The sequence below is a fragment of the Pipistrellus kuhlii genome, unplaced genomic scaffold (assembly GCF_014108245.1).
Source record: "Pipistrellus kuhlii isolate mPipKuh1 unplaced genomic scaffold, mPipKuh1.p scaffold_m20_p_13, whole genome shotgun sequence".
Lineage (NCBI taxonomy): Eukaryota > Metazoa > Chordata > Mammalia > Chiroptera > Vespertilionidae > Pipistrellus > Pipistrellus kuhlii.
The window spans coordinates 13,371,358-13,394,598 of record NW_023425438.1 but is presented as its reverse complement, the minus strand read 5'-3'; the positions used below and the strand labels follow the sequence as shown (position 1 = coordinate 13,394,598).

At 56.0% G+C, this 23,241-nt stretch overlaps 1 protein-coding gene across 1 annotated transcript in view; it reads left to right on the top strand.

The window, feature by feature from the left end:
• The first annotated feature begins 8,381 nt into the window (after window positions 1–8,381).
• KCNK3 (potassium two pore domain channel subfamily K member 3) overlaps window positions 8,382–23,241 on the top strand; it is a 34,509-nt gene continuing 19,649 nt past the window's right edge. The window contains exon 1 of the mRNA XM_036434988.2: window positions 8,382–8,884. Coding sequence (XP_036290881.1) covers window positions 8,602–8,884 — 283 coding nt within the window. The 5' untranslated portion in view covers window positions 8,382–8,601. The remainder of the gene's footprint in view (window positions 8,885–23,241) is intronic.

Sequence of the window (23,241 nt, the reverse complement as noted above, 5' to 3'; positions counted from 1 at the left end):
CTCACCTTTTAATAGAATGAATTAATTAGTTTTAGCTTCTCACTCGTCATCTCACTTGGAGTCCCCCACTAGGTGAGTGAGGCCACCGAGGATTGCTCTCCTCACTTTTTCCTGTTTTATAGAGGGGGAAACTGGGGCTCAGAGAGGGGCCCACTGCTCACAGCTGGTCACTTCCAAGGTCTCCTGGCTTCTGATCCTCTCCATTGAGCAGCTTGTCTGGGGAGGTTGGGTTACTCTGGTTGCTTTAATACCAACCCAGAATCCTGGAATTTCAGCAGTAGAAGGGACTGGTGTTCAAAATCCACCCTCTGCCTCCTGACAGGGTCCACACGTCTTTCAGGAACCCTTCCTAGGGAGGGAAACCAGCACAGCTAGAAGGGAGACTGGCCTGGGATCTCCCCTGACTCCATCCTGCTCCTCAGCCGTCATGCTCAGGGACCTCCTCTCCCATATCCTCCAGCTCGAACACAAGCCAACCTCCTCAAAGAACCTGGGGCTCAGAAGCCAATAAATCATGGTTTAAACAATCATGACTGGCTTGTTGGGAACACACATTTCATTAAACTTCTAGAGGAAAACAGAACGCCAGAGGGCATTCCTACTTTTATAAATATATATTATTTCGGTGTTTTTAAAACATAGCCTGAATAATTAGATCCTGCAGCATGTATTTTGTATGTTTGAAGATTTCAGACACGTTCTTCTTTAGCTGGTCAGCTCATTTCAGCCTGAACTAGAAGCCAAATCAGATGGACTAACTGGACTAGGGTTTCTATTTTACTGGTTTAAAACACACACACACACACATAAAAAAAAAAAATAAAAAAAAAAAAAAAAAAAATAAACTTTATTTAGGTATGATTGGCATGCCAACAGCTATACATAGTTAATGTATACAATTTGATGAATGTGGAGATAAGTATACATCTATGAAACTCATCACCCAAATCTATTCCATAGACTTATTCATCACCTCCAGAAGGTTCCATCTGCCTTCTGTCTGTATTTATTATTATGGTTAAGTATACAATACATTATTGAGATGGACTAGCATTCCAAACTCGGAATGGATCTTTCCAGCCCGTCCTACTCATTTGACAGACAGGGGACTGAGGCTCGGGTCCGAGAAGAAACGTGCTCCCCAGGGAAAGTCAGATCCTCAGTGGCAGAGCCAAGTCTCAGCCCAGGCCTCTGAGTCCTCCCAGTGCTTCTCCCAGTGTGGCAGCTCCTGTGGCCAGGGTTTGGGGAGCCTGGGGAAGGGGCCAGGAGCCACTTTCTGAGGAGCCCCTGGCCTCAGACCCACCTGCCCACCTCTGCGCCTCAGGCTGCTTTGATGCTACTACTCCCACATGTGTCTGGTTCAAATGGCTGTCCCTTTGGACTGCAGCGAGGGGCTGATTAGATGTAATTGCTTTGCCTAGAGCGAGCTATCTGCCTAATAGAATCAGCTGCCAGTAATTAGCCTGCCAGAGGCCTGTCTCCCCAGCTGGAGTCCTCTGACCTCCAGACCCTTACAGCAACCTATGAGTGCTGGGCCTCGGCGGCAGCTAGGTGTCCGGTATAGGTGAGGGGGTGCCAGAACTTTGGGTGGAAGAGAAGCTGGAAGAAAGCAGTGCTGGGAAGGCTCAGCAGGATTCCAGGTGCTGAGCCCCTGGGGCCAGAGAATCGCAGTATTTTGTGGTTGGAGGGGGAGAGAGCCTGGTGAGAGGGACTTCCTGCTCCCTGAATGCTGAACTGAGCCCAACGGAATCACAAAGGGCATCAAGTTCAGCCCCAACCAAACTCAGTACCCTCAGCAATCAACTCAAAAGGCATTTCTTGCAGACCCACTATGTGCTAAGAACTGTACTAGCTCCTTGGGTTTTTCAAAAAAAGACCCCAACCCAAGGGATCATTCAGGCTATGCTTGCCTACCTCCGTTGACCAGGAGCTCAGTACATCCAGGGCAGCCCATTTCTTCTTCAGAGGCGTAGGGAATATTCTGGGCTGCAGGGTCTTTCCCTGTAGCCTCTCCCCACAGATCACTAATCCCTCCTGCAATGGACAGACAGCTCGCGTGTCCCCTGTGTCTTTCCTGCAGGCACAATATCCCCAGTTCCTTTGGCTGTGTCACCTACATCATGCGGTGAGACCCTTGCGACTCTGGTTGATGGGGCTGGAACCTGCTTCTGCTGTCACTTCCTCTCTCCCAGCCGTGGGGACTGTGGGAGTCAGCATTTCTCTCCCAGCAGAAACAAGCGCAGCTGAAGTCCCCAGGAGTGCCCTGGTGCCCACCGAGGGGCAGACGCCTAACAACTGCTCATTGGGCATAAAGTCACCTCTCCCCTGCCTAGACACACACACACGCCACACACACACATATACACACACACGCACACACATATACACACACACGCACACACACTGTGCCGTGAACACTCACAGGCACCACTCGATACTCACTGGCTGATTAATCACTGCAAGTGCTATTATAATTATTGTGTTCGGAGCTGAGAACAGGCTGCCTCTGCTTGCTTCTCAGAAGCCATAAACCTGCAAAGAAGGATTTCAAGATTTGTGAGGCTGTTGACTAGATGTGCAGGCTCACATTTTCCTTCGCAGCAACACGTTTGTTTGTCGGGGAATGCAGGCCATGGCCGCTCCAGAACGCCTGCAGAGGACAGGCTTACGGGACTCTGTGTATGCAATGGGGAGTAGGGGGAGAATTTAGGGAACTTATCTTGTAGGTAAGGTTTAGAAGCCACGCTAGCCGGACTCGAGTCCCAGCTCAGGCCCAGCGAGCTGTGATGCCTGGACGTGCAGTAGCATGAGCACTATAACGCTTCTGCTATGTGTCCCAGTGAAAATCCCCTCCTGGTCCTAAGGACACTCAAACAAGGATGCTCATCTCAGCGTGGTCTTCAGAGTCAGAGGTAGAAGCTGCCGAGGGGGCCTCTCTAGGGGAAGGGATCCGTCACATGTGGTGGATGCTGACCTTGGACCAAGGCTTTCTGCTAACGAATGGAGCAAGCCTGACCCACAGCAGCTCCAGGAAGATGGGCTGGTTCCCATGCTCACTGGTAGGAGACCCAAGTGTGTGCCCTGAGCTGCTCACAGCTCATGTGGGGCAGGCTGAGAACAGAGCCAGGTGTCCACCTCCCAGAGTGTGCTGTCCCCTCCCTGCCCCACCCCACCCGCCAGCTCCCAGGGCCTCTCCCTGTGCACACTGACTTTGTGTTTGCTTTGGGCTTGAGATGTTAAACAAAGAGTGTCTCTGGACAAACGCAAGCCGGCCGCACTGGGACCAGTTATGCTCTGTAAATCCAGACCAATCCTCCATGTCTCTCTCCTCAGAGATACATCAAGAAACATCTCCGTCATCCCCTCAGCATCCTGAGTTCTACCAACTCCCTGTCAGAGGCCAGGATCCCCGGCTCAGCTCTCCGCAGCTGCCACTTCCCTGTCTTTCTGCTGTAGCTCCTGGGCCTACAGGGCCCCTTCCTGTCTCAGGCCTGCCTCTGGCTTGATGTTGAGCTGGCTCTGAACACTCCTTCCTACAGCGAGCCATGGGCCCTAGGCCTTGCCAACCCATCTGGCCCAGCCAGGCCTACTGGACCGGATGGAGGCGTGCCTTTCGCGTCAGGGGCTGTACCAAGGGCTGTGGGGCACAGGGATGAGCAGGGCCCTTTCCCTGCCCAGTTGTGTCTGTTCTAATTAGGGTGGACCTGAATTCCATATGAGGCTCCGGTCCAGCTAGTAATTGATAGAGTCAGGATTTGAACTCAGCCATCTGATTCAGGGTCAACTATGTCACTCCCTACCTCCCTGCTCCCTGCTCCCCGCACCCACCCTCCAGCCAAACTGGCCAGTAAAGAGGGGCTAAAAAGCAACGGACAGAGAGGGTTCTGGGCCCCTCATCCTTCAGCCCACATTCTTGACCATTGCACAATGAGCATTGCTGGTCCCCGGGCCAGGCCTGTCATTAGTATCACAGAATGTCAGGGCAGGAAGGGACTTTTTTAGATCGTCAACCCTTCCTTCTGTAGAAAAGGACACTGGGCCATAGAGAGGCGATGGGACTCTTTCAAGTCCCCCCACCCCCCCAGTTAGTTGGCAGTTGGTGGCAGCACTGGGACCAAGCCTGGTGTCTGAACTCCCAGTCCAATGCCATCTCCACAAGCTTCCTCTGGCCTTTGGACACCCACACCTGCCTTTGTCCCCTCCCCCTAAGCCAGGCAGGGCTCACTCCGGCTTCAGAAGGGGCTGTCTGCCAGGAGTGACGGGAGCAGATTGCTGGGGTTTGCTGCCTGTGGATTCAGTCTGTGCCCCTCTCCCGCTGACACTGCTGGTCTCTAACCCAGCAGGTATAGGATGCTACTGAGGACACCAGACAACATGTGGAGCCACTCTGATGTGCAAAACACTGTGCTTCCCACTGGGAAGGGCCTCGTGTAAGAAGGGTCTCCAACCTGGAGAAAGCAAGGAGCCAGTGCCGCAGACACATGTTCAAGCGCCACCTGATCTATCACCCAGGAGGAAGAGCTGGTGGACTGAAGTTTAGACAGGCTGCCTCGGAAGCGCAAAGGAGCCAGAGGTTTTGACTGGTGGCAATCGGGGAGTGCTTCCTGGAGGAAGTGGCCTTAGAGCTGGTTCTTGAAGCCTGGGCAGGAGTTCAACAGATAGAAAATGGAGGAGCCAGGATCCTAGCGTATGGGAGCCAAGTGAGCCAGGAGTGAAGCATGAAAGCACTTGGATGTGCCTAGAACATAGAGAGGGGTGGAGGGAAAGACAAAGCTGGGAAGTAATAATGTGTATAATAACATGCAACAACTAATGATAATTATTCAGTATCATTTATCCCAGTAGTCGGCAAATTCATTAGTCAACGGAGCCACATATCAATAGTACAACAATCGAAACTTCTTTGGAGAGCCACATTTTTTAAACTTAAACTCCTTCTAACGAATGCCACTTCTTCAAAATAGACTCACCCAGGCCATGGTATTTTGTGGAAGAGCCACACTCAAGGGGCCAAAGAGCCGCCATGGATTTTATCTTAACTTGACCCTGTCCTTTTCCTCACAAACTAAGGTCTTAGAAAGCAGTAGCTAGAAATCTCTTTCTCCCTGATTCTTGGGAGAACTAGGGAGGCAGTGGCAGGCCAGAATGCTCATGGGATGTTATAAATAAAGGGAGCACAGGCATGTCCTGGTCCAAACCCCTCCACTCTCCACTCGTGGCTGTGTAAACCGAGGCCCAGGGAGAGGGCGAGACGGGCCCCAAGTCCCCCAGCAAATGACTGGCAGAGACAGCACCCCAGCCCAGGCCTCCCGACTCTTTACCCTGGGTCTCTCTACTGCAAAGAATTTTGGGAAATCATCACACAGAAGGCTGACGCATGTCATGATTTGAGAGATGTAAAAAAGTCTCTAATTGGCCCAAAGCTTCCTCCACTAAAGTCACCAATGGATTTAAAAACAAAACAAAACAAAACAAAACAGAAGAACACGGAGACGCCATAGCTGAGCAGTCATTCTTGTGTATAGCAGACAAGATTGACAGAGGTGCTCTCTGACACCTGGCCCTGGGCAGAGGGGGTCTGGGGGGGTGGGGGGATGCCCGAATCTTGGAGGAAAGGATGTGCCATAGACTGTGCGGTCTTCGGCACAATCCCACCCAGGTTGAGGATAGGCTGATGCCACTCTTGCCTAAAGGTCCCAGGGGCTACATAGAAGTCTAGACAGGCACCAGCTTGAAGCCCCACCACCACCACCACTCCCACCTCCTTAAGAGAAAGGAGGGAGAAGAGGCAGGAAGAGGAGACCCAGGCTGCCCTCCACTCCACCGTGGTTGTGCTGTGTTCCCCAAACTGGCAGATGTCCTGATCCCACACATAACAGATGCTACAGAAAAACCCCATGGGGCAGGAGCCCTGCACCCCCTCACTCACTGTGTGACCTTGGGCAAATTCCCTTCTTACGCTCCATGCCTCAGTTTCCCCATCTGTAACATGAGAGGGTTGGGCTAGACAATCTCCAAAGGCCCCTCCAGTTCTGAAGTGCTGAGAATAGGCTTCATCAGAATTAATAATAAATGCCCTGCCCCTAAAAGACAGCATTTTTCCCTTTTTTAAAGCTCTCAGACTCATAATATCGCCTTTCGTCTGCACAGCAGTCTGGCCTGGCTGCCAGAAACAAGCCCCTCCACACACAGCCTTTCTTTCCCATGGAAAACCAGGTCCAGCACACCGCTGCTCTTCTAGACCAGCTTTGGGGGAACTGCTTTCGGGGAGGGTGCGGCCAGGAGTCGAAAACCCAACTGTAGTCTTACCCCTGGGAGCCAGGAAGGCAGCGTTTTTCTTCCAGAGAGCCAGAGATGCTCAGGGGGGAAGCCTGCAGTAGGCTGGTTCATGGCCAAAGGGGCAGGGTCAGAAAGTTTGTGTCTTCCAAGAATCAAAGATCCTGGGAAGGGGGTGCCGATAGGATGGGGAGAGGTACGATGTCACAAACCAGGGCCCTCCCATCGGGCGCTGGTCAGAGACCTGAGTCCTAGGGGGGAAGGAGATGTTATAGGGCCCCATATAGTCTGACTGTACAAATGTGACCTCCGTTGGTCCCTCACAACAACCTGTTCAGAGTTCGTATCATTATCTACCCTATTTACAGATTTTTTTAACATTGAGGCTCAAGGAATCATGATGGAAAAGAACATGGGCTAAGGAGGCAGACTGAATTCTCTTCCCAGCTGAGTGGTCTTGGGTCACTCTCCACACTGCTTTTAACCTCAGTTTCCCCATCTATAAAATGGACACAACCATACCTACCTTTCGGGATTGTGGAAAGGACTAGAGATAATGCATGTAACCACATGCCCAGCAGACGCGTAGCAGGTGCCGATGGATGCTTGTTGACCGAACGGCTGAAGGAAAGAACGTGTTGGTGGCACGCCTAGGAAAGCAGTATGGTGTCCAGAGTGCCAGGCCAGCCCAGGCTGTGGGCAGATAGTGCTCCCACTCTGGCTGTCTGCCTCCTGAGCCTACCCTCAGCCAGGCGCCTGGGGGCCTCTTTCATGTCTGATCTCGTGGCCATTGCCAGGGTCCCATGAAAGACTTTTTCACACACACACACACCCTTTGCCAGTGGGATTTGCATTCCTGTCATTCTGCTCACTCAGCCCATCCAAGTCTGGAGTTGTTTGGAGCTAAGCAAGGCCTGTGGGGTCATCTACCATGAGGAGGTGAGGAAGCGAGGCTGAGAGGGACAGTGACTCCTGGCCTGAGATCCCACAGCCTGCTCCTCCTCACCACCATTGGCACCATGTTGGCAAATGAAGAACCTGGGGCCTGGGGGAGACTCCTGGTCCCTGCAGCCTGTCAGATCCTCCAGATCTGATCCCACCAGCCCTACTGCATGGAGACCTCACTTCTGCGGGGATGTCCAGCATTGTCTCCGCAGCCCAAGCCCAGCCTGGCCTGATGGTGCAGGACAGGGACCACAGATGGTGTCAAAACAGTACAACCTCCCCTCCCCACTTGCTCCAGGGAGTGGGGGGAGCAGAGCTGCTGGGACTGGGTGTTCCTGGCCCAGGTCACCAGTTTGTGCCTTCACAGCCAATAGGGGAGCATGCTGACTGGGAACTGACACATTTCATGAGAGCAGGGTTTTCCTTGGGTGTTGGCCCACGTGTGCCCAGGTCCACAGCTGTGCCCTCCCATTTCTAAGACAGCCCACAGCCTGGCAGGGAAGTGGGGCTGTGGTCTGGAGGAGGGAAAGCTAGCTGAGTCCCAGTGCTGACCCTAAGTCCCAAGGTCCCCTCCGGCTACAGCATCTGTGGTTTCTGTGGAGGGAGGAGGATGGGCTAGGGGCTCACTCTGCCTTTCCTCTCCCCTTCCTTGCTTTTCTGATTCCGTGTTATCCATTGATCTCCAGCTACCCAGGTCTCCCTGTCATGGTCTGCCGCTCTCTGCCTCTCTCTCGCTCGGTATTTTTTCTGCCTGCCTCTTCTTTTCTCTGCCTATGAGTCTACCTCTGATTTTATCTCCTTGCCTGGCACACTCCCCTCTGCCTCTCTCTCTCTCTCTCTCTCTCTCTCTCTCTCTCTCTCTCTCTCTCTCTCTCTCTCTCTCTCTCTCTCTCTCTCTCTTTGTAGTTCTATGCATTGTCTCTGTCTAGTTATCTCTGGGTCTGTGTGTGTGTGTGTGTGTGTGTGTGTGTGTGTGTCCTGGCGGCTCTCTCCACGGCTCTCCCGCTCGCGGCCCGTCCCCTCCCCCTCCGCCAGCCACCGCCTCCCTCCCTCCCTCCGCGCGTCTCCCCAGTCCTTATTTGGCTGGGCGGGAGGGCTGGCGGGAGGAGGCGGCCGGCGGGCGGGGGGGCGGGGGGGCGGGAGCGGGGCCGGGCGGAGGAGGGCGGTGGGTGGTGCTGAAGGGACAGCTCCGCGGCGGCGGCGTTGGCGGCGGCGGCGGCCCGGGGCGCGGAGCGGGTGCCCAGCGCGGGAGCTTGCGAGCGCAGCCATGCCCCAGGCCGCCTCCGGGGCAGCAGCAGCGGCGGCCGGGGCCGGGGCCGGGGCCGGGGCGCGGGCCGGGGGCGCCGGGGGGCCGGCGGCGGCGGCGGCCCGGGCGGGACGATGAAGCGGCAGAACGTGCGCACGTTGGCGCTCATCGTGTGCACCTTCACCTACCTGCTGGTGGGCGCCGCCGTCTTCGACGCGCTCGAGTCGGAGCCCGAGATGATCGAGCGGCAGCGGCTGGAGCTGCGGCAGCAGGAGCTGCGGGCGCGCTACAACCTCAGCCAGGGCGGCTACGAGGAGCTGGAGCGCGTCGTGCTGCGCCTCAAGCCGCACAAGGCCGGCGTGCAGTGGCGCTTCGCCGGCTCCTTCTACTTCGCCATCACCGTCATCACCACCATCGGTAACTCCTCGCGGGGCAGGGGGCGGGGACCCGGGGCCGGCGTTCCGGGGAGCCCGCTGGCGAGGGGGTTCCCCGGTGGAAGGTCTGGGCGCCGAACCCAGTGCTTGCACAGCCCCGAGTTGAGCCCGGCGTGTCTGTTCCGCGGGCACAGGACTGGGGGCGGGGGGGCGGGGGGGGACAGGAGGAGGGTTTTGGGGGGCCCAGCGTCGATTCCTGGCTCCGGACCCGACTCTCCAGCCAGCGGGGCCAGCCCCAACTTGTCCCTGCCAGGCTGCGCGGGGCCCCGGGGGACTCCGAAGTGTGTGAGAGGATCGGGAAGGAGCCGGGCGAGGGAGGCCGGGGAGGAGGGGTGTGGCCCGGCCAAGCCGTGGACCCGGGCCGCTGAGTGCGAGCCCAGCCGAGCCGCTGGGAGTGTGCGACTCCTCCCTGTCCCTGCAGATGGGCTGGGGCTCCGGGGACACGTGTGGCTGCAGGTACTCGGCACTCGGGGACTCTGGGCCACTCTGGGTTCCTGAAACACCCTGTATCTGTGGGCTGTGGGGAGGTGCCTGTGTGTGTGTGTGTGTGTGTGTGTGTGTGTGTGTGTGGTGTCCGGTTCTGAGAGTTTGTGCCTTTAGTGTTGTCAGGGTGGCAGAACTGGCTCTGGGAGCCAGATGCAGCTTTGTCTGCCTCACCTCACAGGAATGGCCTCAGTTCCCGTCTCCAAGCTGAGGCCAACCGCAGCCTAGGAAGGTACACACACACACCTAGGCTCTCTCACAACTCAGGCACAGGCGCGCGCACACACAGGCACACGCGTGAGCACACACAGGCACGGACACATGGCACACCACGATGTCCAGGGAATAACTCTTCAGGGAGGCCCTTGATGTGCTGTTCAAAAGTGACCGGACAGGAGTGAACGCCTTCCCGACCCCCAGGACGCTGAGGACCCAGCCAGCTCCTCACTTCCGCCCCTGTATGACCTTGGGCAAGTCCCTTCCCGGGCTTGGGTCTCAGGCTCACTGCCGGACAACAAGAGCTTGGCTGCAACGAGTTCAAGGACTCTTCCCCGTCCTGAGGCGCTCCCACCCACCTTCCTCCAAAGCCCCCGGGGAGGCCACCGGGGGCTGGTTCCTCCGCCTCTCCTGTCTCCTCTCCTCCCCGGGTCCCCTCCGTGCCTTGGCAAGACTCCCAGGGGCTCCTTGCCACTTGGCATGGCCCATGGCAAGATGACAGTGTTTTCCCGAGAGGCCACAGGAGTCCCGAGAGTAAAGACAGGGCTTGAGGCTGTCCCTGCCCTCTGTCCGTCTGTCTGCTGAAGGACTCTGCAGGAGGCTCCATGTCCCTCTGGGGACCACAGGGAGCTAGGCAGGGCAGTTCTTGGATTCCTCTCTTGGACCGGGGGGAAAAAGGAGCCACAAGTAGATGTGGCCCCAGTGGGGGTCCCTCTGGGTTCTGCTGACCCTGTGAGTTTAGAGTAGGATGACCAGACACAGGCCCTGCCCAAAGCTCAGGTTTGCTTTCCTGGGAAGGACCAGACCGGGTCTTCCTCTTGCCCCTCCACCACTGCCCTGCCACCTGCCAGGGTTTCAGGAGCAGCGAACATTCTCAGGCCTCCCTGCTCCCTCTTCCCACACACCATGCCCGTGGTTCTGTGCCCCCTTTCTCTCTCAGCCCCAGGTATCTGTGGCCCGGCTCCTCGGGAACCTCCCAACTGACTCCTTGCCTCCAGCCTCATCCCCTACAGGGCGAGTTCCCTGGGACAGTGCTGCCAGAAAGTCTCCTCAAAGCACAGCTCCGGCCACACCGGTACGCTACTCCGCAGCCCACGATGCTCCCCTACCCGTGGAGTCCGGTCCATGTGCCTTATCTCAGTTTCAAGGTCCTTTGTACCTGGCTGCAACCTCAATGTCCAACTTCATTTCTCACTTCACACTGACATGATCCCTCCACTGCAGCCAAGCTGTTCCCCCAAGAACACCTCAGGTGTGGCCGTCTGACACGCCTTCTTCTCTGTCTCCTATTTAGCTTGTCCAAGCTAACCTTCCAGGTCCCGCTCAAACCCCACTTCCTCCTTAGAGTCTCCGGGAACACCCCAAGCCGCTGCTATGGGCAATTTCAAGACTTATTGTCAGGATGACACTGGAGGCGCTTTTGCATGGTTACTTAAATTTGGGGGGCTGTGTTTGGTCTCTTTACCCACACCGTCATTAACCTTCATGTGGGCAGGGCTTTCTGGTCCCCATCTCAGTGCTCCCTATGCTGGCACAGTACCCAGAGGCACACATGAGCACAGAGAAGGCTGTTGATGGGTTTAAGGTGTGCAGAAATGAAAAGACATCATCTTTTCGCTCCATCCCTGCCGTCTCCCAAAGTGTCTGTCGTCCTCACCAAGAGAGATGCTAAAAGCTGGAGGTAGAGACAGATAGAGTGTGGTTCTGGTGATTATTTATTTATAATGTGCCGGGCAAGAGGAAAGACAGTGTCAAAGCACGACCCTGGGGCTGTGGGGGCTCCAGACTGGCACAGCCCACTCCCTGCCTCCCCCAACCATCCCTGGCTTTTTGTCACCTTTCACCCCGGCTATGCCACCTGGCTGGAAGGTGTCCATCTAGGAGCCCTACAGTCTAGGCTGTGATCAATGGCTGGAAAGGGCTTTAGATGAGACTCATTGACCCAAAACCCAAAGGCAGCAGCCTCTGTCCATCTGACTCCTTTGGGGACCCAAATGGATCTGCTGAGGCACCAGCAATCCCAGCGGGATAGGACAGTGACAGAACCTCCCATTCATTCAGCTCCTTCATGAGCACGGTGCACTTTCACCCCAGCCTTCATAGCTCAGGGATGTTTCCGGGGCGGGTGTTGTTAGCTCCGTTGCACAGAGGAGGGCCTGGAGACTCAGGGAGGGGAAGGGACCCCCCCAAAGTAACAGCTGGTGAGCAGTTAGAGCAAGAAGCTGGGTCTTCTGACTCCAAGTCTAGCGCTCTTCCCCCTGCTGCTTCCTCTGCCTCCCTAGGCTGTGAAGCACAGAGCCGGACAGGATCAGCATGACCAAGATGTGCTCGGTGATGCCAGCTTGCAGGGCACCCACCATGGGCAGCCTTGATTGGTTGACGGTCAGCAGGGTCAGCATTAGTCATTCACCTGGTTAGTCACAGTCTCTGCTGGCTGCAAGGATTCCTCAACTCCCATCTCTGGTCTCCTAGCCAAGAAACGCTTCCATTCTTGGGCCTCAAGTTCATCGTATACAAACAGAAACGGGGAAGTTTAACCTTTCTAGCTGTTGAGTCATTAAACTCCTCCGGGGCCCCAGCCCCATCTATCCATAGCCGAAGGCTGTCGGAGCAGGAAGGGGCCTGGAGATCAGCTAGTGCCCCCCTCCTCTGACAGAGAGGTGGTGGGCACCACATAGCCGGAGGGTAGCGAAACCTGCCTCCCAGGCCCCACCTTGTTCAGGACGCCTCTTTATTTAGTATCATTATAGTAGCCACCATTTCATACCTACTCTTGGGCAGGCCCTATCCAAAACTCTTTCTTCCTGTCCCCTCAATTCATTCCCTCACCTACGCTCCGAGATGGGCATGATTACCTACGTTCCTTTCAGGGCAGGAACGGAAGGCTCTGGGCTTAAATGACTCACCCGCCGCCTTGTGACTTGAAAGGAGGCACCTGCCCAGATTCAGCTGCGCCTCTCTGACTCCCGTGCCCTGGCTGTCTTGCCAGTTCCTTCTCCTCTTCAAGAACTCAGCCCAGACCTTGTGTCTTGAGGGCACCGAACAGCCACAGCCTGTCTTTCCCCCAACAAAGCCCTCTCCAGCCTGCTGCTTCCCCGCATCCTGCCCACTAGCCAAGCATTAGAGCTGTGCCCAGCACCAGGCCGGCCCGAGCTGCCACAGGCTCACAGGTGCCTGTTCTCCCACCGCAGGTCCCAGAATCCGCGTGGCTCTCAGGCCACATGAGGCCACATGAGGCCAGTTGGTGATTCGCTGAGGAGGGGCTGGAGCAGACACGCTTCTGTCCTGCTCTTTCCTTGGCCTCCAGCCTGCTCTCCTCAGGTCCTGAGGCCTGGATTCGATTGTGAATTCAAGCCGGCCGCTCACTTGTTCCATCTTTCCAAGGGGGGGTGGGGGAGTTCTCTTTAACCACAAAAGGGACCTGCCATCCCCAAATCCCAACACCCGAGCGAAAGGAGACGTTAGCAATCATCCCAACACCCGAGAGGTGAGTGACTGGCCTGAGGTCACACAGGAAGTTGAAGGTATGACCCTGAGTAGAACCTGCACCGTTGGGCGCCCAGACTGACCTTCTCTCCGTCACCCCAGCCTGTTCCCCTTACGACCCACCATCTCTCTCAGCGCTGGGCCCCGGCTGCTCATCACCCCACTGTCCCCCGTCCTCTCTTGACTTCCCAGCCGGCAATAGCCCCACGGCCCACTCTCAGTTGGCATTTCCTTCTTCCCTGCCCAGGCTACTCCTCAACTTCAACCACACAGACTTTGACTGAGGGAGGTGTAGAAACACAGATACTGGCTTAAAAGCCATAGTGCTAGTGTTCATCTCTCAAGCCACCCCTCCACTAACCCCCCCCCCCCCCAAACACCACCGCCAGCTGTGTGATCTTGAGCAAATTTACTTAGTCTCCCTGAGCTTGTTTTGTCATCTACAAAATGAGAGGCTGATATCTGCCTCCCAAAGATTAAGTGGGATAATAGAAAGAAAGAGCCCGGTACAGAGTAGGCACTTAATAAACAGCATCTGCAACTATCGGTGCTATTAATAGTATTGTCTGTGTATTATTACTTCCCCACAGAGGGAAGTGCTATTTCCCGAGGACTTCTATGACCACAGCTAGCTCTGCTCCTTGCTAGCAGGCGGGGACAGGGGGGCTGAAAACCAGAGGCTGCTGCCCCCTTCCCTTTAACCCCCTAATCCCACCCCCCATCCCAGGCCTCCAAGGTTACCACGTATGCCTGAGCCCACCTGCCATCCAGACCCAGGGCCAATCCTCCCTCCTCTGAGCAGGAGACCCTGGAGAAAGCCAATTGAGAGAGTGAGGTGCACCATGATAGAACCAACCCTGAGTTGGAGCAAGGAAGCAAAAGTTCCAGTTCCACTTAGTTCAGCTGCTGGCCCTCTGTGACCATCAGTTTTCTCACCTACAAAACAGGTGTATGTGCTCTGAGGTCCTTCTGCCATGCCTCCTGCCTACATGCCTACCTGTCCGGGCCCCATACATCTCGATGGGGACAGGAGGAAGGGGACGGCAGGCAGATACATGGAGGGAGTAGGGTGAGAATGGGATGGAAATAGAAGACCCACGGCTGGCCAGAGCGGAGACAGGACAAACACAATAAGTATTTTCAAAGAAAACATAAACAAGCACAGATGAATCTAGTGCAAATCGCCACTATAAACAGCTTTCAGCTGGCAGCACACACGGTGGCTCTGTGAGTTGGTTTTGTAATTTAAAAGAATGTAAAACTGATTTCCCTGCAGTCAGCTTGCCAGGGAAGTGACCGCTGGCCTCATGGGCACCTTAGCTGAGCCCAGAATGGGCACTTCCTCGCCCTTGGACCTCATCTCTGCCTTGGACGCGGGGGAGTGGCATGGGTCTCTACCATGTCAGGCGCTGTCCCAGGCCCTTCTTATCACCTTCATTCCCACGACTGCCCTGGGAGGGCTGGCGTGACCATCTTATTACAGCCAGGAAAGGGCAGCTCAGAGCTGCAGAATGTGGCCCAGGGCCCTACAGATATAAAACAACAGCCCAGGGGCTTACACCCAAGACTGTAGGGAGCATCTTTTCCCAGAGCCCTCAACTCTCCAACCCCCACAGAGCCTCTGCCATCCCTTCTATGGGAGCACCACAAGTCATGAGAACGGCACCAGGGCCTGTGCAGGGCACTCCAGCTGTGGCCTGTTTCAGGACCGATTGCGAGCAGAACTATGGATAAAGCAGGCAGCCCCAGGAGAAAGCAGAACGTTAGCCCCAGTCCTCTCGTTTTCCAGTGTGGACACTACAGTTCAGATGGGAAAAGGGACTTGCGAAAGGCTACACGTCCCATGGTCCTCAGAGCTGGCCTCGGAGCCCTGTGTGCTGACACTTCACTCCGTGCTGTGGGTCCTCCTCAGACTTTTAGAAAAGAGGGCAAACTGCCAGCCAGCCTCGTCTGCTGGCCCCGGGCCTCCTCCTGACCCCTCCATGAGCCTCTGGTCCTCAGAGAGTCACCTGACCAACGCCTTTTGTGGCCAAGCTCATGCCACTGCCTCTCTGTCCACATTTGCTGGTTGTCCAGAAACTGCAGATGCTCAGGCAGCTCTCTGGTGGCTCCCTGGCCTCCTGGGATCCCTGCCACTGAAGCTAACGCCCCACTCCTGCTCCCTCCAGTGACACCTAAGGGACTCTTAATGAAGGGGCCCTGGTTGCTATGAATACAAGGCAGGAACCTGACCTGGGAGCTACAGATAGGGTTCGTTCTTTCCCGAGAAGCCTTAGACAAATTGTTCTCCCTCTCTCTCTCTTTCTCTCTCTCTCTCTCTCTCTCTCTCTCTCTCTCTCTTTCTCTCTCTCTTTCCCTCTCTCCCCCCAACCGCTTCCCCTATATTCATGGGAGGAACAAAAACTTCCCTAGTGTACCTCAGTCTTCCCATCCGTATAGAGGCAGGTGCCCACAAGGGGACATGATGAATGCTAGCCTGCCAATGTAAAATTTTCTACGCTAATGTTTCCCAAATGATCAGATCCGGGTTTGACCTTGTTTAAATGCAGCTCTTGAACCACTTGGTCTGGGATGGGGCCTGAGACTCTGAATTTCTCACAGGACCCCAAGGGACCTGATGCTGTTGATCCATGGTCCATCCTTTTAGTGACAAGGATCTAAATAACCTGGAGACCTGACTTCTGGGAATAGTCATGTGACTGTGGTTTTAAGAACAAGAAGGTTTAGAACTGGGAAAATCCTTAGGAATCTGGTCTTGGAATGTTAGAGCCAATGGTCTCAGCGCTGATGGACCCTTCTCTGCAGTTTAGCCGTGGAGTCACTGTGGGTGGGAGGAAGAGGAATGCAAAAGGGCTTGTCCCATTGGGAAGCCTGCAGACCAGAAGCCACTGGTCCTCGGCTGTCCTCCTTTCCTCCCCTGTCTGCCAGGGAAGTGCCTTAGATCCAGCGAAAAGAGGTGCCCCAGAGATTACACATCACAGTGGGAAACTGGTTCCTCCCTCATGGCATCTACCCAGAAGCCCAGGGGCAGTCCGACCTCCTGCCCCCATTAGAAGAGGCTCAGGCTCATTTCTTCTCTCATGGGCTGGGATCCAGACAGCCAAGGCCCATAGAAGTCACCAGGCCCAATGGCTACCAGATACCTCGCCCTGTTGCCAGCGACAGCGTGGAATGCAGGTAGCAGGACAAGGCCCACTCTTTTGTAGACCCATCAGGCCACGTGTGTCTACACATGTATCTGGACATCAACAACCTGGGCAACATTCAGAGGAGGGGAGCAGCACGTCCAATGAAGGGCACTTGGTGGGGGCGGGCCTGCAGAACATGAGTGCTGCCTTCAAGTATCTGCTGGGCCAGTGGTCGGCAAACTGCAGCTTGAGAGCCACATGCAGCTCTTTGGTTCCTTGAGTGTGGCTCTTCCACAAAATACCATGGCCTGGGCGAGTCTATTTTGAAGAAGTAGTGTTAGAAGAAGTTTAAGTTTAAAAAATTTAGCTCTCAAAAGAAATTTCAATCTTTGTACTGTTAATATTTGGCTCTGTTGACTAATGAGTTTGCTGACCACTGTGCTGGGCTATTAAAAGGTAAAAGCATCAACCTTGGGCTGATTAGGCACATGGGGTTGAACCAGCACCAGTGGGTGGTGTCCATAGAAAGATTTAAGTCCAATATAATTCAGAACGTATTAGCTTTGAACTTGACCAAAGATGGACTGTGTGACCTTGAGAGGTGGGGAGTTCCCCATGGATAGACATGCACCAGAGGTCACCTAGATCCGTCAGGATCTACCAGAAAATAGAACCAGTGGGAGATACATATTATGAGATGTATCACAAGGAACTGGCTTATGTGATAATAGTAACTGGCTAGGCAAGTTCAGAATCCACAGAGCAGGCCACCAGGAAGGACAGGCTGGAACTCCTGCCAGCCTAGGGGGAAACTGCTGTCCACCAGCAGAATTTCTTCTCCGGGGAATCCTCAGCTCAGCACAGAAAGCCTTTCAACTGATTGAATCAGCTCCATGAAGATTATCTAGGATAATCTCCTTTACTTAAAGACAACTGATTATGGACTTTAATCACATCTACAAAATGCATTCACAGCAAAATCTAGATTAGTGTTGGATTAAATAACTAGGGCCTTTATTAAGCCTAGCCAAGTTGACACGTCAAAAAATCATCACCCAGTTCATATATCAGACTGGGGGGCTGCAATAAATGGCTGTTAAGATTCTTCCCAACCCTAAGATGCTTTGATTTCTTGATCATCCTGGAAAGTTAGAGCACCAGAGTGGTACTCAGATGTGTCCAGAGGGGGCCCCATACCCTCTGGGTCACTTCCAAATAAACCAAGATTTGCCTTCATTTTAGTCAGTTTACCAGAAATGATTGAGCTCTCCTGAGGGCCAGGCACTATACCAAGAGAATGGAAAACTAGGGCCCAGATCCTTCCCCAAGGAGTCTGTGGGCCAGTAGAATCCTAAATCCACAAATTGAGTGGTATGTGTGCTAAGTCCTAGTGCCTTGATTGGCAAACTGGGCTTGCGAGCCACATGGGGCTCTTTGGCCCCTTGAGTGTGGCTCTTCCACAAAATACCACAGCCTGGGCAAGTCTATTTTGAAGTGGCGTTAGAAGAAGTTTAAGTTTAAGAAATTTGGCTCTCAAAAGAAATTTCAATCATTGTACTGTTGATATTTGGCTCTGTTGACTAACGAGTTTGCCGACCACTGTCGTAGTGGAGTGACTGAAACAGGGAAGTGAGAAGGCTTCCTGCAGCAGGTGGTGCCTCAGAGGAGCTTGGGCGGAGAGTGAGGACTTCAGGTGAAGATTGGCGGTGGGAGCTTTCCAGGATGCGGGAACAGCGTGAGGCCGGCTGAGGGCCACGAGCGTGCCAAGGAAAGGTGGTTGTGAGCAATTCCTGGAGAAGCTGAGTGCTGGGCTCCAGTGAATGGACTTGATTTGACAGGTGCTGGAGGAGGGAAGTGACGGATGCCAACCTGAGTTTGGATCCACTAATCTGGAGCCTGCCCAGTAGGGATCCCCATGACTCCAGGTGAATTAGGGGTTACCCTCATCAGCTCAGTTGAACTGGTGGGTGTCCCATGACCCCACTTGAACAAGAGGGTAATGACAACCTGAACCCTGATTGCCCCCTTCCACAGCCCCACTCCGGAGCCCAGACCACCGCCAGCCTGTGGGTGGTGTGCGGAGGCCGGGGCAGCGCCGGGCTGAGAGATGATACTCTGTGGATATTATCTGCGTGGACAGCCCCAGGTCCCCTCGCAGATCCCCTTCCTCTCTGCTCAAGGCCCCGGGGCTTGGCTCGGACTCAGTGTCCCTCTTCAGGAATGCGCAGGGCCTCTCCTGACCACGGCCCCAATGCAGAAATAACCATCTCAGACACATCCGGAGAGGCACATTCCAGCCTGCTGGCCACGGGATCATCTGGGGGGCGCTCTCCAGAGACCTAGATTGTCCGGCTCCAGCGGAGCTGCCGGGAGAGAGTGGCCCCAGGCTCTCAGACAGGAGGCGGCCTCTCTCTGGGATGGGGGGAGTCCTCCTGAGGGTGCAGGAGAGCTCCCCGAAGCCTGGGGAGCAGACAGAAGCGAGTCTTCGATGGATGCAGCCGAGGGGTCTTCCCTGGGTGACTCCATCCACATGAAGCAGCCATTCCCCACGGAGCCTGCCTCAGTTTCCACGGTCACGAACCAAGGCTGCCGTTCCCTGGGAGGTTTCTCTGGGCTGAGTTCACTCCATGTGTTACCTCGTTGAATCCTCACGGTCCCCATTTCAGACGAGGACCCTGCGGCTCAGCGGGGCTAAGAAATGCTCCCAGCGTCATACTGCTGGCGTGTGGCAGAGAGGGCCGGGTAAAGCGGGCACCACACTGGGTCCCACGGGTTCTCTTCTGAGCCCCCCAACAACCCGAAGGTGTAGGTACTATGATTCCTACTTTGCCAGACATTGGACTTGAGAAGGTGAGGTCACTTCCTGTGACCCAGAGCCAGCAACCATGGGAGCAGGCATCGCATCCAGAGCTCTCCCCGCGAGGGCTAAAGGTGGGTCACCCCACTGCACGGGCGTTAGTGCATTTGAGAAGCACATGGCAGCCTGTGGGGGGCAGGAGGCCGTGCTGTGGGGGCGGCTGTCACCGGGTGGCCTTCGTTCCGTGCATTTGTCAACACCGTCCTTCTGAGCAGGACAGGAGCCTGAAGCTGGACATGGGAACAGAGTGATGATGCTTGAGCGTGGCCAGTAAGTGTGGGGACAGGGGGCCTTGTTGGGGGTGCTCACTGGTGCCTTGCTGAGGGGGACCGATAGGGTAAGATGGCCCCTGGGCGCTGAGGAGGAAGCTTGTCCCAGGAGCATCAGTTGTCTGGGCCAGAGCCACAGGTGTCAGGGCTCAGCCCCCTGGGGTAACTCATTAGACCTGCGCACAGCCCAGGAGGCGGGAAGTGTTACATACCCCCCCACCCCCACCCCACATGGAGGAGCCGAGCTCAGGCACAGGAGAGGAGGGAGTGTCTTAAGATTGCACCCTGCAGCTGGGGGGCTGGGCCCCTCTCGAGCCGTGAGCCGGCAGCTAGCATTTTCCTTCGGGGTTTCCTTGGTCTTTAAGGAACATTCAAGAGGCAGCAGAGGAAGAATCTTTGGTGTTGGCAGGCCAAAGCGCCTGGAGTGAGCCAGGTGGCGGAGACAGCAGGAGCCAGTGGGTGGCCCCAGGAGAAGGTCAGTCTCCGCACCCGCTCAGAGGAGAAAGGGGGCTGAGTGTCCGTGGGGGTCCTGCGGACAGGCCGTGGCTCCCCTTCGTGGCTTTAGCGCTCAGCCTGCTCTCTCACAACCCCAGGGAAGGGCTCCATCCAGCCCAGGCAGGCCCCTCGGCTGGCTGTGTGAGGGTCACCTATCCGGGAACAAACCAGGGGCCTTGGTCAGGCTGAGCCAGTGTGCCGCCCTCGTCAGCATGGCCTGCCTGGTGGATTGTCCACCATGGGGGTTAGTAAGACCCTCTCAGGCTGTTCATGGTCCTTGATCCACCTCCAGATGGGGCCAGAGAAAGGGGCACCTGGATCCAAATTCAGTGGCAGCCTCCTTCCCTCTGGTGTCTTGCTCAGCTCCAGGCCCTGGAGCCAAGCACGCTTGTCTTCCTGGGGATCAAAGAGGTCCTGGTGTCCCTGGCTGCCCTCGGGGCTGTCCAGTCGATGAACATCCTTTCTGGACGTTGTGACGGATGACAGTGCAGCTGACTGAGGCATGTGGGGGACACAGGGCCCTCCACTGTTTCTCTGCTCCTACCTGGCTGTGAGACCCACAGCAAGTCACATCCACCTGGGCTTATCCGCAGAGGACCGGGCTGGTGGGGCCTGAGCCCTGTACAGCCCTGCCGGCCTCTGGTGGGCCCGCCCCTGGCCTCAGCTTCTCCCAGCCCCTCCTGAGAGGCACGTTCCCCGGGACTACGCTCTTGTCCCCAGTTCACCCCATGCCGGCGGAGCCCTAGAGGGACTTCCTCTGAGGCCAGTCCCAAGAATAAAGCTCTGTCCGGGACCTCCACATCAACTCCCCCCCCCCCCCTTCTGGAAAGAAAGCATTTCGGACTGCGGCCCAGGCCCCGTTATCAGCAGAGCGAGTCCGCCGCCCCAGCCCCTGGGACGGCTGGAATGCAGGAGCCTCCCTCCCGGAGAGGAGGGCCGCCCGGCTGGCAGCTCCCACGGTAGCCCATGTGGGTGTGGGAGGAAGCCGTGGTGCTGAGAGCAGGCTGACCCCAGCCAGCGCGTTCTGACAGGGATGGCCTGCAGAGAGGTGCGGGCGGTCCGACTTCCCACATCGCCACTGGGCCTGAGCCTGCCAGGGGGAGCACGCTGTGGTCAGTCCTGCAACCCAGGCCCTGGGCTAACTCAGAGGCCTCTGGGGTTGGCCGCCGAGATCCTGCTCATGGAAACTGTGACCTCCCACCCAGACCCAGTGACTTGGTAGGCCTGTGAGGGGCCGGGGTTAGCCCCACGTATTGATATCTGAAAACGTTTACGGGATATTACACAGTGACCCATTGCAGAACATGCACAGGCCAGTGGAAGGTCCCAGCAAGCATCTTCCTCAGCCTTTGGCGGGAAGGAGGTCCATGCAGGGGGCAGGTGCAGCGTGGCAGAGGATGGCAATGCCTGGGGTCCGTCAGATTCTTTGAGGATCACTGATTCAGTCAACCTTTCTCTCTTCCACAGGAGACTGAGAACGGGCGAGGTGCAGGGAGAGGTGGGGAGTGCTCCCACCCCCACCCCAGCCCCTAGCAGCTCAGTAACAGAGCCAGGCCTCAAACCCAGGCCACCTGACTCCTCCTTCAGGCATCTGCACAGTCATCCCTCTATCCCTCCATCTGCACAGTCATCTCTCCATCCCTTTTGTTTTTCTGAGCATCTTCCATGTGCCAGGCGCCATTCTAGACCTCAGGGACCCACCCCTGTGCTCAAGGTGCCCACATTTCAGAGGAAGCAGACAGTTGAGAAACTAAACTATGTGGTCGCAAATAAAATATCATCTCAATGGTAGCAAGTGCCAGGACCATCGGGGGGGGAGCGCCTTTCCGGGAGGGGACCTGTGTCATGCAGAGATCCGAAAAGGACCTTCCAGGAGGAAACAGCAAATGCAGAGGCCCAGATAGGGGCCTGCCTTGGCGTGTCTGAGGGACAGGAGCAGAAAGAGAGATGTAGGTACAGCCTGCTGAGCAAAGAGGTGGAGATTGAGAAGGATGGCCATGGAAGCCCCATCCAGAGCTTGGGCTTTGTTCTAAGAGGCCTGGAAGTCCCTGGGAGGACTTAAGCTGGGTTGTAGTGTGATATGACTTAGATTTTTATCAGGTCCCCTAGCTGCTCCATGGAGGGCAGCTGGGTGTGGAGTAAGAGGGAAGCCGGAAGGCTGGCCAGGCTACAGTTCAGTGACTGAAAGCCAGGATGACGCAGGGCTGGACCTGGTGGGGACTGTGGAGATGGAGGGCAGGGCGGATTGAGTGGTGTCTGCGAGGCAGACTTGGCCAGACCTGCTGATGGATAGGAGCAATGCCATGGAGAGGGCGGGAGGGAGGGGGAGGAAAAGACGTGGAGGGACTTTGGCCTGCGCCTGGGTGGAGGGTAAGCGTTTCCTGAGCTGGGGAATAAAGGCTGCTGAATAACGGGTTTGGTCAAGAGATAAGATTTAAGACTTCTGTTTTAGACACACAGGTTAATTTTGAGACGCTTGTAGCAAATCCGTGAAGGCAGTTAGAGAGACAAGTCTGCGGCTCACGGAAGAGGTCAAAGCTGAGATATAAATTTGGGAGTTATCAGACGGACATAATTTAAAGTCAGGAGGCTAAATGAGGTCAGCTGGGGAGAGGGGAGAACAGGCCTGGGGCCGGCTCCTTCGCCTGCTGCGGGAGGTGGACACCAAGGGGCTGCCTGGAGCCTGGAGGGGACCTGGGGAGAGCGGTGTGGAGGCCAGGAGGCCAGTGTCGGGAGAGGGAGCCGTCCACTGCCAGCCGCTGCTGGGAGATCGGGTCAGGTGACTGCAGAGAAACAACCAGTGGGTTTGGCAACCAGTGGCCGCTGGAGACACTGACGGGGAAAACGGTGTAACATTCAACAGCTTGTTGCAGGAGCAGGGCCGCTGAGAGGGGCCGGTGGCCTTCTGTGTTTGCCCGGAGTGGGAGTGAAGAGCCTGGTTCCAGGGAAGGCAGGGAGAGAAAGAACACGATCGCAGCTCAGTTTCAGGCCCCTTCATAAATGCTTCACACACCTCCTCCTGCAGAGGCCCAGGAGGTAGTGATCATTATGTCCATTATGCAAATGAGGCCCGAGGCCCAGCAAGGTTATCGGCTCAGGGCACCCGGCCAGGGACCTGAATCCAGGCCTGTCCATCACCCAAGTCCCTGCTCACCGTGCAGCGGCCCCCACCTCCCAACGGCCAGCTCTGCCTGCCTCTGCTTGCAGCTTCTCCCCACCCCTCCTCCCATCTCCCCAGCGCAGCATTGTCCTTTGATCATTCCCATCCACCTCCAGCAGTCTCAGCCTTGGCCTCCCTCCTCCTGGAAAGCTCTGCCTTTCCTCTTTGATCCTGCCCCTCTGTCCCCGGCTGCATCCTAAGCTGGGCTTTATGCCCCACCCCCACCCTTGTAAGATGTCCTCCCAC